The sequence below is a fragment of the Mytilus edulis genome, chromosome 2 (genome assembly GCF_963676685.1).
Source record: "Mytilus edulis chromosome 2, xbMytEdul2.2, whole genome shotgun sequence".
Taxonomy (NCBI): Eukaryota; Metazoa; Mollusca; class Bivalvia; order Mytilida; family Mytilidae; genus Mytilus; species Mytilus edulis.
Genome location: NC_092345.1, coordinates 40,940,225 through 40,957,566, shown reverse-complemented (window position 1 = coordinate 40,957,566; position 17,342 = coordinate 40,940,225). Strand labels below are relative to the sequence as shown.

Here is a 17,342-nt window from a genome sequence, read left to right as displayed (position 1 = left end):
TAAACAAATTGATTCTGGATGAAGCTGTGAGGCCTTAACATTATTCTTTTAGGTCCTCCTAATCCAGGATTGGTTTATTAATTCAGAAAACCTACCCACTTTTACTGAATCTTGAAAATTAATAAGCTTCTGTTAGTCATCATTAGTTGTTTAGTCTTAGTGGTTCATTCAAAATAAATAGTAGAATGTGATGGTCAGTTGAAATTTGAAAGTAAACTTTTACGAATTTTCTTATTTTTCAACTTTTACAGTATTATTAGGAAATTGGATATATTGTGTACATTCATCCAATTGCAAACTATGTTGTCAGCTTTGGTGATGATTGCAAGGGTTAAAAGGGCGTTTCTCCTTTTGGTTAAACGTGGGAATGCAGATAAGGGTAAGAATTCCACTGTTTCTTTTATTTGAAAGTAGATGTTATTGACAAAAGTATTGAGAAAAACAATAGTATTTTTGCAGCATGTATGTGGTAGTATATAAATTGAATAATATGTACATGACACCCTATAATACTGTTTTAGCCTCCATAATGAAACATCTTTTCTGGACATTTAATTGCCATAGAACCTTTTTATACGACCGCCAAAATTTTAATTTTTCGTTGTATATTGCTTTCACGTTGGCATCGTCGTCGTCGTCGTCCTAATACTTTTAGTTTTCGCACTCTAACTTTATAGTAAAAGTGAATAGAAATCTATGAAATTTTAACACAAGGTTTATGACCACAAAAGGAAGGTTGGGATTGATTTTGGGAGTTTTGGTCCCAACATTTTAGGAATTAGGGGCCAAAACGGGCCCAAATAAGCATTTTCTTGGTTTTCGCACTATAACTTTAGTTTAAGTAAATTGAAATCTATGAAATTTTGACACAAGGTTTATGACCACAAAAGGAAGGTAAATGGGATTGATTTTGGGAGTTTTGGTTCCAACAGTTTAGGAATTAGAAGCCAAAAAAGGGCCCAAATAAGCATTATTCTTGGTTTTCGTACAATAACTTTAGTATAAGTAAATAGAAATCAATGAAATTTAAACACAAGGTTTATGAACACAAAAGGAAGGTTGGGATTGATTTTGGGAGTTTTGGTCCCAACAGAATTAGGGGCCAAAAAGGGGCCAAAATAAGCATTATTCTTGGTTTTCGCACCATAACTTTAGTATAAGTAAATAGAAATCTATGAAATTTAAACACAAGGTTTATGACCATAAAAGGAAGGTTGGGTTTGATTTTGGGAGTTTTGGTCCTAACAGTTTAAGAATAAGGGGCCCAAAGGGTCCAAAATTGAACTTTGTGTGATTTCATCAAAAATTGAATAATTGGGGTTCTTTGATATGCCGAATCTAATTCTTAATTTTTGGTCCCGTTTTCAAATTGGTCTACATTAAGGTCCAAAGGGTCCAAAATTAAACTTAGTTTGATTTTAACAAAAATTGAATCCTTGGGGTTTATATTTGATATGCTTTATCTAAATATGTACTTTGATTTTTGATTATGAAATTTGCCAGACATGACTATGATGTCATTTTCTATTTTTATTTGCCAATAACTTTATGTAAATAACTTCATTGGAAATTTGCCAATATAAAATGTTGCTGATGAAGCTTTTTTTCCTTATCTTATCTAAAATGTTTTTAGATAATGTATGTTGGACATTTGCCAGACATGACTATGATGTCATTTTCTATTTTTATTTGCCAATAACTTTATGTAAATAACTTCATTGGAAATTTGCCAATATAAAATGTTGCTGATGAAGTTTTTTTTTATTATTTTATACAATAAACAATGTATATTCACTTTTACTACCAACCAATCTTTACCATTCAGTGATAACAAGCACTTTATTTTACATTTTAATATTTTATGATGTATTTAAAAGAGTAGTTATTGTTGCAAACTCCATTAGAAATTTGAATTGATATCAGTTTTGGAAAAAGGGAAACGGGGATGTGAAAAAAAAGGGGGAGGGGGGTTTAAATTTTTTCGCATTTCAGATTTCATAAATAAAAAGAAAATTTCTTCAAACATTTTTTTGAGAGGATTAATATTCAACAGCATAGTGAATTGCTCAAAGGCAAAAAAAAACTTTTAAGTTCATTAGACCACATTCATTCTGTGTCAGAAACCTATGCTGTGTCAACTATATAATTTTAGATTTAAAAAGTTTGAAGAAGAAATCTTTAATTGAATTGTAAAATCTTGACATTTGTTTTGTGTAAAAAAAAACCATGTAATGTCAAAAATTTGATCACAATCCAAATTCAGAGCTGTATCACGCTTGAATGTTTTGTCCATACTTGCCCCAACTGTTCAGGGTTAGACCTCTGCGGTCGTATAAAGCTGCGGCCTGCGGAGCACCTGGTTTACAGTTGAATTGATGATGTTTCTATACGCTCGTTTAAAGGACTTATTATGATCTACCATTGTCTAACTGTCCGTCTGTCAAACTGTCCATCCATCTGTCTGTCTGTTGGTTGTACCGTCCGTCCATCCGTCGGTCTGGCTTCAGGTTAAAGTTTTTGGTCAAGGTAGTTTTTGATGAAGTTTAAGTCCAATCAACTTGAAACTTAGTATGCATGTTCCCTATAATATGATCTTTCTAATTTTAATGCCAAATTTGACTTTCTTCCCCATTTTCACAGTCCTGTGAACATGAAAATGATAATGTGGATGGGGCATCCGTGTACTATGGACACATTCTTGTTCAGCTATATTTTTCATATATGTGCTGTTGTTTTAAGTGTCTACTCTAATGTCTGGTTTCATCACCTCAAGACAGAATAATTGCTCTGAGATATTATTAACAAAATATGGCATATATATCATAGCATGGAATGGATGTGCAGTATGAAAAATATTGATTTTGTGCATTTGTTGTAAAACATTTGATAAAAATGAAATCAATTTGAATATGTTGAATGGAACATTTATTTTTATCTGTTTGAATGGTACGTTTTACTATGGGATTGGATACAGGTAGTTTATCATGCCTTAACTGAAAGAAGTATTTAGAAGTGGTAAACCAGCACATTTAGGGGAACGAACATAAAATGATCCACATTTCTTTAAGTTATGGTGACAAACAGGTATTCCATATAGCAAATATATTCACATATAACTCAGTTTTGCCTTGATGGTATCAAAAAAGTTCTTTATATCTTCATGTAAAACTTTTACATGAAGATATAAAAACGGCTTTTAAAAGCCGTTTACATGAAGGGACCCCATTTGAAACAAGCTTTAGAGCTTTCATGGGTATAAAATATCAGCAAATTTTGTCCATGCACTGAAGGATACTACACTCATAAAATACCAATATATTTTACCATACTGTGAAAGTACTTTAATTCGTGGGTATCAATTTTCGTGGTTTGAGCAATATTTACATGTTCGTGGGTTTTTAAATTCGTGGATTTTAGTTTTCTAAAAAAAAAAAAAATTGAAAAATTGAAGCCTTTAGAAACGAGGGTTACAAATAGTCTAGATTGAAGGAAATTGCAAAGTAAACATTGACCCGTGTAAATCGTAGTGATAACACTAATTAACCCATGATAAAGTGATCAACAGATTAAAGACCATCAAAGGTGTTAATTAGGCCATTAACATGTCACCTAAAGAAAACAGTAACATAAACAAATGCTATGAATTGCCAAATAATTCTTAGCAAAATCAAGACCAGCATAATTTTTTTTATTTCTTATATGTACGAGAACTATGAGGATATAAATGAACACTTTATCATACTTACTAGCATATCAATACCGGAAATCTGACTTTCATTGATCAAAAACAAAAGTTGTACATTTTAGGTTATTAAAGATTAAATGGGTATAATCCTGCATGCGGTTGTAGTTCTGTGACTGCTATTAAAGTATTCTCAGAGTTGGTGCTATTCAATATCTTCTCTTAGACTAGATCATACATGTCATATCAGTAGTCAAACCTACCGATTGGGATCTTTCCAGGTCTTGATTTAGACAATGGTTATTTTATTTCGTTGGACACTTAAATTCGTGGATAAAGTCATCCACGAAAACCACGAAATTTGGTACCCCACGAATAAAAGTACTTTCACAGTATATGTGTTAGTATTGTATTTATGTATTGTATATATTGTGTATTGTAATTATTAATATGCTTTGATATTTTATTGAATAAAATATTAGTATTATTATATTATTATAATATATATTTTCTCGGCTTAAGTCAATTTTTTAGCACTGTAATGGAATGAAAGGGAATAGCACATTTTTTTCATTTAGTAAATTTTACCCTTGTATGTCTCACAGTTAATGTCTGTCCGTCCTTAAAGTCCTAAAATTAATTTGCCTCATACAAATGTTATGAATGAAACTTATACAAAATGCTTATTACCACCAAACTCAGATCAAGTTTAAATTTGGGTGGTTTCACTTTCACCATTTTCCAATTATTTCCATCCCTTTATAAATTGCTTCATTTGCTGTTTCTACACTCTAAATTTTGTTTGTTTCAACCAAATGTTATGAATATCATAGACTGTAAGACAATACTTAATACCACCAAACACATATCAAGTTTGAATTTGGTGGCATCAGTTTTGCTTTTCTTGAGTTATGTCCCTTTGTAAATTTTTTTTTTTTTCAGAGGTTGCAATAAATATTTACACAAGTGAGGGCACCTGTTTTCTCATGGCCACATTCTTCATTTATTAATGATTTAATGTAAATGAGTGTATATTTACAACATAATTTTTGAAACCCATATTTTCTGGAGAATTATTCAAAAAAGTTTCCAAATTTTCATAAATTCGATATATAGTGCTGGTGGACATGGATATTTCTAAACCCTGCTCGTTTGAAAATGGGTATCTATTTGTTTGATGTGTTTGAGCTTTTGATTTTGCCATTTTATTAGGGACTTTCCGTTTTGAATTTTCCTCAGATTTCAGTATTTTCGGTGAATATATTTTATGCCACCATTTGATTGCAATGTATTATTGTGTACACAGAGTTTCTTGTAATTTGGTATCAAGTTTCAAATTGGAATGCTATCCTGTGTTGTCACAATCATTGCTCATCAACTTCCTGTTGAGTGTTTAGCAGGCTTATTTATTACATACTGTGTATCACCATGCATTACATTTTGATATGATATGATCTTTATAATTTTAATGCCGAATTAGAGTTTAACCCCAACATGGTCCATTGAACATAGAAAATGATAGTGCGAGTGGGGCATCTGTGAACTGGGGACACATTCTTGTTGGTTTTTTTTTTCTTAAGACCTAAAAATCAGACAAAACTTTGGTTTCAAGCTTGATGTTCTTTCACTTTCAATATCCCTGTGTATCATTAATGCTCACCATTCCTTTTTTTTTTTTAAATATCATTGACTGATTTTGTTCATGTTATCAATATATCTCATATACATGCACAGGAATTTTGTTATTTAAATGTCTAAATTTTTACACCACATATAGTTTATAAAGAAGGATTGTTTGAGCAGATTTAAAATAAATTTGCACTTCCGAAATATAAGTTATTCATTTGTGTGACTTTCTCATTAAATGGTTAACATTATTAAAAGATATTCTGGTACAGTGTACTAATATAAATGTATAGAATGATTTGTGATTTACCTGGATTTCTTCATGACACACATGTGGTGATAGATCATACGATCAAAATAATGAATGTATATTGGTTTTCACTATATTTTCACAATACATACTTTATTACATTTCAATTACTTTGATATTAATGAATTTGAAAAAGGCTTAGGATTTAATTCGTTTAAAAATAACAAAACGTTGGTGCCTTTTTTTGATTTGGGGGAATTTGCTGTGTAACATAGTATTGAGTATTTTTAAATTGAATAGTGCATTGCACATAAAATTCTATATTTGACAACTTTGCATGACCATCAATTTTTAGTTGACACACATTTTCCTGACAATGATGTGCTGATATATTTTTTTAAATTCATGATAACAAAAATCAGTGCTTAAAAGTTTCTTTGATTTTATGATTTTGAGAAGAAGAAAATGAAATCTAGATATTGAAAAATTAATATGGAAAATGTTGTGGAGAAAAAACATCCTAATCACCATCACAAACATCATGGAATTTTAGGATATTTAGTCAGTAAATTAAAAATAGAGGAAGGTAAATATAGCTGAATTATTAGACTATAATACAATTTTTTAGGGAAAATGTTTGCATTGAAAATATTAATAAGAATCTAATGGATTCCATAAACTGATTTAATGCATTGTTTTTGCATACTGCATTTCATCAGAAAAGATAATGTGATAGAAGTCTTATTACCTTGGAACTTTCAGTTATTCCATTAAATCTATGCTTATTTATCTCATTTAAGGGATAATTTTCTGATAAATGAAAGAATTTGCTTGAATTATTATTTAGGAACAGAATTATAATGTACACATGAGTAAAAGGAGTAGGTCCGGTAAGGATCAATTTTGGCCTCAAATTTCAAGTTCATCTGACGAATGAATTTGACCTCTTTTTAAAGACTTAAGTGTCTATTTCATTTGAATCAATTAGTTTATGTGAAAGATTTTAACTGATTTAGTCATTGATAACGATCCGATTCAAGCTCAAATATGAAAAATCTGCCAAATATGTCGAAAAATGTCACTTTTTAGATAGTTTTTGTCAAAAATGAAAGTGGCCGCATCCGTGTTCATCCAAAATCTTTATATATGTTATGTATTATCATAAAATACAACTTACATTTCAATATTAAGGATGAACACGAATGCGGCCACTTTCGTTTTACACGAAAACCGTCTAAAATTTAGCTAAAATGATAGAATTGTGAAGATTTCAGTAATTTAGCGTGACTTAATGGTGCTAGTACTCGATATATGTACATTGTATTGCCAAAAACAACCAATATTTATGTAGCAGAAGCATTCTACTGTCCAATATATATTTAAAAGTTTACATTTTAACAATTTTGTAAAACTGCTATATTTTGGGGCCAAAAAGGGGTCTTACCGGACCTACTCCTTTGTGAACAATAGAGTTTTTCCCATAGAGTGAAAGCAAGATTTCTATTTGATGTTGCATGGAAAAGGGAAATATTTGTTTTACATATTTATGTCTGTGCTATATTGTTATTCATTTATTGTGTAGTGCATAAATCAGGTTGTTGTTATTCTTGTTTGAATAATAAGGTATTTTATACTTTGTCTTGTTGGGCCTTTTATTGCTTACTATATGGTGTGGGATATGCTCATTGTTTAAGGCCATGTGGTGACCTATAGTTCCTTACTATTATATCAGTTGGTCTCTGATGGATAGTTATCTGATTTGCAATCACCATATTTTCTTATTTTTTTAAGTTTAGCATGACCAATGAATACTAATACATGTACTATCATAATAACCCTCTTTTTTGGAGGACAAGTTTTGCCATTATACCACCATTAAAGATGTTGCTTGTTACAAAAAAAAGTTTATATAGTGTGCATACCTGTCCACCTCTGAAAATGAAAATGCACTTTAGAAAAATAAGCTCATAAATGTTTATAAAATGTGTTCTGTTCAATATTAGTATTCAGGGGATTTTTTCATATAGAACATATACATGTACCAGTTTTGTTACAAATATTCACAATTGTGCTGTTTTTTTCTGGATATTATTTAGAATGTTAATTTATGTTATCATTTTAACTTCATTGTATTTATTAACTATTTCTTATAAATCACATGATCATTTATCATTATACAGTTTGGTGTAGACTAAGCAAGCATAAAATAAACATGTATTAATGCAGAGTGCACATATTTCATTTGTTTGACTACAACTTCCATGTTTTCTAAAATACCTTTTAATCTGTCAAATAGAAATTTCTTATGTCTACCTTAAGGTTTTTTTTATTTGTGTGTCCATTGTGTTAACAGGGATATTCTACAGATTTTTCACCTTTACCTGTACCACTTAATAAACCCAATAATATACTTTTAGCTTTAACTATTTGTAAAAATTATAAATAAACTATATTTTCTTATTTTTCGTTTTATAATTCTCTTATAAAACCATAACATTTAATGGTATTTTCAATCCAATTACAGCAATTCAGTTTACATAACATTGAAAATCTGATTCTCTCTATTTTCACTGGCTTATTCATATGTTAGAAATGACAAATAAATGAAGTACCACTTAATGAAAAAGTTTTGAGGATTTTTTGGATAATTATATACTGAAAATCTTTATTTAAAAACAAGTTTTTTAATGTGGAGGACAATATTGATTACAGCAGATTTATCTAGACAATGTTTCAAGACTACAAATAAACAGACAACATAGTATATGTCCAGACGACAGTTTGGGATTTCTGAACAAAATCTGTTGACCAATTGAAATTTCTTACAAACTTGGATTGCCTTACCTTTTTTTGGTGAATAGTGAAAAAGATCTATTTTGGTGTTTTATGTCACTAGTTCAAAGGTCAAGGTTACATCAGCAATTAATAGACATAATTTAGGTTTTTATTAGTATTATTTGTACTAATTTGACAGAAGACTTAGTTTATAGCCATGATAGTACTTGAAAAAATCTGCACATATTTTCCTCTACAAATCCATTTAAGATAGCAACTCAGCTTCTACACCCAAGTACCTAAATAATAAAAATACATGAAAAATTGAGATATGGGCCATAAAAATAAAGAGAAGAGGTGCCTCACAATTCTTAGTAGCATCATTTTAATGTCATCCTTTTTTCTGTTACAGAATCTGATACAGATGTGGAGAGAAGTGAAGGGACGAGAGGGCACAGTAGACAGGCAAGTCACTCGTCTGTTAACAGTTTTATCAGTTTTAGGGTAGGTTTGGCTTCTTTTGAGAGTTTAAATCAACAATTGATGTGAAATAAACTAACTTTTTTATTAACACTTTTTTAGGGGACTGAAGGTTTCAAAGAAGCCAAACTTTATCCTGTTAATAAAAATGAAATACAATTTTTATTTTGAAATTAAAATGACAGCTTAAATTGTTTAGATATTTCTCCAAATTACATTAAGGTAAAGCAACGCATTCAAAATCAAAAGCTCAAACACATCAAACGAATGGATATCAATTGTCATATTCCTGACTTGGTATAGGCATTTTCTTATGTAGAAAATGGTGATTTAAACCTGGTTTTAAAGAAATATAGATAGGGTAGGTCGACTTTTCATCAATATTTTGTCAATCTGGGAATCTTTTTTAAATAGGAGAATGTCATGCCATAGATAACAATAAATGATACTTTTCTCATTTATTACTCAGACCAATATGATTTAAAATGACAATATTCACATTTTCTACCCACAGGTAAATGCAGCTAGCTCAGTGAGTTTTGGGGTAAAGATTGCATGGAAGGCAATCAAAACCCTATGGTACTAACGTCTTGATAAAAAAATCTTCAAATATAGTGCATAGATCATAACATTCTATCACTATTTTACAAAATTTTTCTTTGATCTTACTAATTAAATTTCTCACTTTTGCCGTACCGGCTCAAGGGAGAAAATCAATCTCGTTGAGAGGATCAACAATATTTCATATCGCTGTCCAGAAATTTATCAAAGAAATATATATTAAGATATATAACTAAAGAAATGATGTTATACTTGTCAAGAAAATAAAATATAATATCTGTTCTGAAAATACCAATGATGTCATTGTTAAAGTCATCTTTCAAAATTAGAGTTATCATCCTTTGTCCAGAAGTGCAGTATAATGAACTACAAAAAAATGGAAACAACATGTTATAAATTTCATGCATCAGAAATTGAATGGATTAACCTTCATCAGGAACTCTCAAAGTCCAATATTTGAAAGCCAAGAATGTATAAGAACCTTTACAGTCAGTAGGTCTATATGACCAAAAAGGATATTAAAAAATAGCAAGCACTTTGATTGGCAAAACAAGTTACTTTCTTTAAAAAAGAAAAGTAATATGTGAATCCAAGACAGTTAACTGGTTACCAAAAAATTGTGGCTGAATCCCCAAAAATTGTTGCTGAATTTTAGTTTGTATTTTAATTGAAATAATTGACTGTAAATAGAATAAGACAATGATGATTTTAAAACACCTTTATCAAAAATATGTAATTGTGTGTAGATTCTTGCACAAGTCAGTTGAAAGCAAATTTGGATAGTTGTGAATAGAAAAGTGTATATGCAGGCTATGTTCTTTTCATATATTTTATGATAGTATGATACTAAACCCATAATGGGTGGGATTGTGCTTGATATTTGGATAGTTGTGAATAGAAAAGTGTATATACAGGTTATGTTCTTTTCATATATTTTATGATAGTATGATACTAAACCCATAACGGGTGGGATTGTGCTTGATATTCATATGATGAAGACATAACTTTAAATCAGTTTAATTGAGGTCTTGAGCTGGCATATCAGTAACTGCTAGTAGCCCTTTTTTAATTTTTGTATCATTTTCATTTTATTATATGTTCGCAAAAATTAAAAAAAAATTTGTCATATATTGGTATCACGTCGTCATCATCGTCAGCATTGTCGTCAGTGTCATCCGAAGACAGATGGTTTCCGGATAATAACTGAAGTATAAGTAAATAGAAATCAATAAAATTTTAGGACAATGTTTATAACCACAAAAGGAAGGTTGGGAATGATTTTGGGGGTTATGGTCCCACAGGTTTAGGAATTAGGGGCTTAAAGGAGCCCAAAACAAGCATTTATCTAGTTTCAGGACAATAAGTTGTGTATAAGTATTTCAATTGCTCTGAAATTGTACCACAATGTTTAATACCATTAGAAGAAGGATGAAATTCATTATAAGGGTTATGGGGCAAACAGACAAGGATTTAAGGGCCAAAAAGGGGCCAAAAATGAATATTTTTCTAGTTGTAGGACAATAACTTGTGTGTAACTGTATGGATCTCTCTGAAATTGTACCACAAGGTTTCATATAAAAAAGGGAAGGCTGGGATTGAGTTTGGGGTTAATTTCCCCAAACATGTAGGAATAAGGGGCCAAAATAGAGCCAAAAAGAAACATTTTTCTAGTTTACAGACAATAACTTGTGTTTAAGTGTATATATCTTTTCGAAATTATACCTCAAGGTTTCTTACTACAAAGGAAAGGCTGGAATTGAGTTTTGGGGTTCTTGCTGCAAGGTGGGTCTCAATAAGTTGGGGGCCAAAATAAGCATTTTTGTAGTTTCCAGTCAATAACATTATGTTTAAGCATACAAATCTCTCTGAAATTACACCACAAGTTTCAATACTACCAAAGGATGGTTATGAGGGGTTATGGGGGGTTATGGCTCAAATCATTTAGCAAATAGGTTTTTTCTTGTAAAAGGACAATTTAGACAATTTAAAAGCAGTGTAAGGAAGGTAATTCAATAACAATTCAATTTATAGAATACTGTTATATATGTCTAGCGGGATGGCTACAGTGCAGGCGATTTGGTGTCACGATATCGCAGTAGCATGGGTTCGAATCTCTGCGAGGGAAGAACAAAAAAATTTCGAAAGCAAATTTACAGATCTAACATTGTTTGGTTGATGTTTAGACGAGTTATATATATATATATATATATAAACGAGTCTAAATTGAAAACTACATTTAACCTATGATTGCGTTGGATAAAAACTGCAATTTTTAGCTCACCTGGCCCAAAAGCTTTTCCCATCACTTGGCGTCCGTCGTCCGTCGTCGTTAACTTTTACAAAAATCTTCTCCTCTGAAACTACTGGGCCAAATTAAACCAAACTTGGCCACAATCATCATTGGGGTATCTTTTTAAAAAAATGTGTGGCGTGACCCGGCCAACCAACCAAGATGGCCGCCATGGCTAAAAATAGAACATAAGGGTAAAATGCAGTTTTTGGCTTATAACTCAAAAACCAAAGCATTTAGAGCAAATCTGACATGGGTTAAAATTGTTTATCAGGTGAAGATCTATCTGCCCTCAAATTTTCAGATGAATCCGACAACCTGTTATTGGGTTGCTGCCCCTGAACTGGTAATTTTAGGGAATTTTTGCTGTTTTTGGCTATTATCTTGAATATTATTATAGATAGAGATAAACTGTAAACAGCAATAATGTTCAGCAAAGTAAGATTTACAAATAAGTCAACATGACCAAAATGGTCAGTTGACCCCTTTAGGAGTTATTGACCTTTATAGACAATTTTTAACCATTTTTCGTAAATCTTAGTAATCTTTTACAAAAATCTTCTCCTCTGAAACTACTGGGCCAAATTAATCCAAACTTGACCACAGTCATCTTTGGGATATCTTGTTTAAAAAATGTGTGGCGTGACCTGGCCAACCAAACAAGAAGGCCGCCATGGCTAAAAATAGAACATAGGGGTAAAATGCAGTTTTTGGCTTATAACTCAAAAACCAAAGCATTTAGAGCAAATCTGACACTGTAAAAGTGTTTATCAGGTCAAGATCTATCTGTCCTGAAATTTTCAGATGAATCGGACAACCTGTTGTTGGGTTGCTGCCCCTGAATTGGTAATTTTAAGGAAATTTTGCTGTTTTTGGTTATTATGTTGAATATCATTATAGATAGAGAAAAACTGTAAACAGCAATAATGTTCAGCAAAGTAAGATTTACAAATAAGTCAGCATGACCAAAATGGTCAGTTGACCCCTGAAGGAGTTGTTGCCCTTTATAGTCAATTTTTAACCATTTTTCGTAAATCTTAGTAATCTTTTACAAAAATCTTCTCCTCTGAAACTCCTGGTCCAATTAAACTAAACTTGGCCACAATCATCATTGGGGTAACTTGTTTAAAAAATGTGTGGCATGACCTGGCCAATCAACCAAAATGACTGCCACGGCTAATAATAGAACATAAGGGTAAAATGCAGTTTTTGGCTAATAACTAAAAAACCGATGTATTAAGAGAAAATCTGACAGGGTTTAATTGTTTATCAGGTCAAGATCTATCTGCCCTGATGTTTTCACATGGATCGGACAACCCGTTGTTAGGTTACTGTCCTGAATTGGTAATTTTAAGGAAATTTTGCCGTTTTTTGTTATTATCTTGAATATTATTATAGATAGAGATAAACTGTATACGGCAATAATGTCAGCAAAATAAGATCTACAAATAAGTTGACATGACCAAAATAGTCAATTGACCCCTTAAGGAGTTATTGCCCTTTATAGTTAATTTTTAACATTTTTCATAAATTTTTGTAAATTTTTAGAAAATATTTTCCACTGTAATTACTGGGCCAAGTTCATTATAGATAGAGATAAGTGTAGCAACAAGAATGTTCAGTATAATAAGATCTTCAAACACATCACTATCACCAAAACACAATTATGTCATGAATTTATCCGTGTCCATTGTTTAATATGCACAAGACCAAGGTGAGCGACACTGGCTCTTCAGAGAATCAAGTTATATATATATATATATAAAGGTAACACACGGCCAGCGAAAGCTCTTTTTTTGAGAGCCCAGGTGGTCGTGTGGTCTAGCGGGACGGCTGCAGTGCAGGCGATTTGGTGTCACGATATCACAGTAGCATGGGTTCGAATCCCGTCGAGGGAAGAACCAAAAATTTGCGAAAGCAAATTTACAGATCTAACATTGTTGGGTTGATGTTTAGACGAGTTGTATATACATTATGTACACAGCCATGTATCACCATCATTGATGGCGATCCGATGGATACATCTGTTGTAGAGTTGTCACTGACTCAGACATACTTATAAATATAATTATTTTCTGTGACTGTATATTACATTAATTTGTAGGATCCTTTACTATAGATAATTTAGCTGATCTGTAACAATAACATCTTCATGCCTTATATATCATGTACTGTAGTACGCCGCTAGATTAAAACTGACGTGGAAAGGTAACACACGGCCAGCGAAAGCTCTTTTTTTGAGAGCCCAGGTGGTCGTGTGGTCTAGCGGGACGGCTGCAGTGCAGGCGATTTGGTGTCACGATATCACAGTAGCATGGGTTCGAATCCCGGCGAGGGAAGAACCAAAAATTTGCGAAAGCAAATTTACAGATCTAACATTGTTGGGTTGATGTTTAGACGAGTTGTATATACATTATGTACACAGCCATGTATCACCATCATTGATGGCGATCCGATGGATACATCTGTTGTAGAGTTGTCACTGACTCAGACGTACTTATAAATATAATTATTTTCTGTGACTGTATATTACATTAATTTGTAGGATCCTTTACTATAGATAATTTAGCTGATCTGTAACAATAATATCTTCATGCCTTATATATCATGTACTGTAGTACGCCGCTAGATTAAAACTGACGTGGAAAGGTAACACACGGCCAGCGAAAGCTCTTTTTTTGAGAGCCCAGGTGGTCGTGTGGTCTAGCGGGACGGCTGCAGTGCAGGCGATTTGGTGTCACGATATCACAGTAGCATGGGTTCGAATCCCGGCGAGGGAAGAACCAAAAATTTGCGAAAGCAAATTTACAGATCTAACATTGTTGGGTTGATGTTTAGACGAGTTATATATATATATATATATATATATATATATATAGGCGTAAAAAATAATTTTCACATGTGCAGATATATATATTCATTAAATAAAATAATAAAATAAGTAAAAAATTAACAGTTCCATTCTGTTAATTTTTATACGACCGCAAAATTTGAAAATTTTTTCGTCGTATATTGCTATCACGTTGGCGTCTTCGTCATCGTCGTCGTCGTCGTCGTCGTCGTCCGAATACTTTTAGTTTTCGCACTCTAACTTTAGTAAAAGTGAATAGAAATCTATGAAATTTTAACATAAGGTTTATGACCACAAAAGGCAGGTTGGGATTGATTTTGGGAGTTTTGGTCCCAACATTTTAGGAATAAGGGGCCAAAAAGGGCCCAAATAAGCATTTTCTTGGTTTTCGCACTATAACTTTAGTTTAAGTTAATAGAAATCTATGAAATTTTGACACAAGGTTTATGACCACAAAAGAAAGGTTTTGATTGATTTTGGGAGTTTTGGTTCCAACAGTTTAGGAATTAGGGGCAAAAAAAGGGCCCAAATAAGCATTATTCTTGGTTTTCGCACAATAACTTTAGTTTAAGTAAATAGAAATCTATGAAATTTAAACACAAGGTTTATGACCATAAAAGGAAGGTTGGTATTGATTTTGGGAGTTTTTGTCCCAACAGTTTAGGAATAAAGGGCCCAAAGGGTCCAAATTAAACTTTGTTTGATTTCATCAAAAATTGAATAATTGGGGTTCTTTGGTATGCAGAATCTAACTGTGTATGCAGATTCTTACTTTTTGGTCCTGTTTTCAAATTGGTCTACATTAAGGTCCAAAGGGTCCAAAATTAAACTTAGTTTGATTTTAACAAAAATTGAATCCTGGGGGTTGTTTGATATGCTGAATTTAGAAATGTACTTAGATTTTTAATTATTGGCCTAGTTTTCAAGTTGGTCCAAATGGCCAAAATTAAACTTTGTTCATCAAAAATTGAATAAATGGGTTCTTTGATATGCCAAATCTAACTGTGTATGTAGATTCTTAATTTTTGGTCCAGTTTTCAAATGGTCTACATTAAGGTCCAAAGGGTACAAAATTAAACTAAGTTTGATTTTAACAAAAATTAAATTCTTGGGCTTATTTGATATGCTTTATCTAAATATGTACTTTGATTTTTGATTATGGGCCCAGTTTTCAAGTTGGTCCAAATCAGGATTCCATATCAAGTATTGTGCAATAGCAAGAAATTTTCAATTGCACAGTATTGCACAATAGCAAGAAATATCTAATTGCACAATATTGTGCAATAGCAATTAATTTTCAATTGGAGTTATCTTTCTTTGTATAGAATAGAAGTTGATAATATATGTTGGAAATTTGCCAGACATGACTATGATGTCATTTTCTATTTTTATTTGCCAATAACTTTATGTAAATAACTTCATTGGAAATTTGCCAATATAAAATGTTGCTGATGAAGCTTTTTTTCCTTATCTTATCTAAAATGTTTTTAGATAATGTATGTTGGACATTTGCCAGACATGACTATGATGTCATTTTCTATTTTTATTTGCCAATAACTTTATGTAAATAACTTCATTGGAAATTTGCCAATATAAAATGTTGCTGATGAAGTTTTTTTTTATTATTTTATACAATAAACAATGTATATTCACTTTTACTACCAACCAATCTTTACCATTCAGTGATAACAAGCACTTTATTTTACATTTTAATATTTTATGATGTATTTAAAAGAGTAGTTATTGTTGCAAACTCCATTAGAAATTTGAATTGATATCAGTTTTGGAAAAAGGGAAACGGGGATGTGAAAAAAAAGGGGGGGGTTTAAATTTTTCTCATTTCAGATTTCATAAATAAAAAGAAAATTTCTTCAAACATTTTTTTGAGAGGATTAATATTCAACAGCATAGTGAATTGCTCAAAGGCAAAAAAAATATTTTAAGTTCATTAGACCACATTCATTCTGTGTCAGAAACCTATGCTGTGTCAACTATTTAATTTTAGATTTAAAAAGTTTGAAGAAGAAATCTTTAATTGATTTGTAAAATCTTGACATTTGTTTTGTGTAAAAAAAAACATGTAATGTCAAAAATTTGATCACAATCCAAATTCAGAGCTGTATCACGCTTGAATGTTTTGTCCATACTTGCCCCAACTGTTCAGGATTCGACCTCTGCGGTCGTATAAAGCTGCGCCCTGCGGAGCACCTGGTTTTACTTATTTTATTATTTTATTTAATGAATATATATATATATATATGTTTGATATAAAAAAAGAATTGTTGAGGTGATTAATATTCAACAGCAAAGTGTATTGCTCAAAAGCAAAAAAAACATTTTAAGTTCCACATTCATTCTGTGCCAGAAACCTAGGCTGTGTCAAATATTTAATCACAATCCAAATTCAGAGCTGTATCAAGCTTGAATGTTGAGTCCATACTTGCCCCAACTGTTCAGGGTTCGACCTCTTTAGTCATATAAAGCTGCGCCCTGCAGATCATCTGGTTTAGTTTCTTTTTATGCCCCACCTACGATAGTAGAGGAGCATTATGTTTTCTGGTCTGTGGCTCCGTTTGTCTGTGCGTCCGTCTGTGCATCCATCTGTAAATGCCTCCGTCCGTTCAGGTTAAAGTTTTTGGTCAAGGTAGTTTTTGATGAAGCTGAAGTCCAATCAACTTGAAACTTAGTACACTTGTTGCTTATTATATGATCTATCTAATTTTAAAGCCAAATTAGACTTTTGACCCCAATTTCACGGTCCACTGAACATTGAAAAAGAAAGTGGGAGTTTCAGGTTATAGTTTTTGGTCAAGGTAGTTTTTATACG

General features: G+C 31.7%; 1 protein-coding gene and 1 long non-coding RNA gene across 4 annotated transcripts in view; one reads left to right on the top strand and one right to left on the bottom strand.

The window, feature by feature from the left end:
* The window catches only part of LOC139510174 (stAR-related lipid transfer protein 3-like), a 137,639-nt gene that overhangs the window by 89,146 nt on the left and 31,151 nt on the right, over positions 1-17,342 (top strand). For 2 of the 3 annotated variants that reach the window (XM_071296530.1, XM_071296531.1), the window contains exon 9: positions 8,746-8,837. In XM_071296530.1, coding sequence (XP_071152631.1) covers positions 8,746-8,837 — 92 coding nt within the window. The remainder of the gene's footprint in view (positions 1-8,745; positions 8,838-17,342) is intronic. The other variant, XM_071296532.1, reaches the window with a different exon arrangement.
* Positions 1-17,342, bottom strand: part of LOC139510176 (uncharacterized) — a 30,013-nt gene that overhangs the window by 991 nt on the left and 11,680 nt on the right. The gene's annotated exons all lie outside the window — the stretch shown is intronic.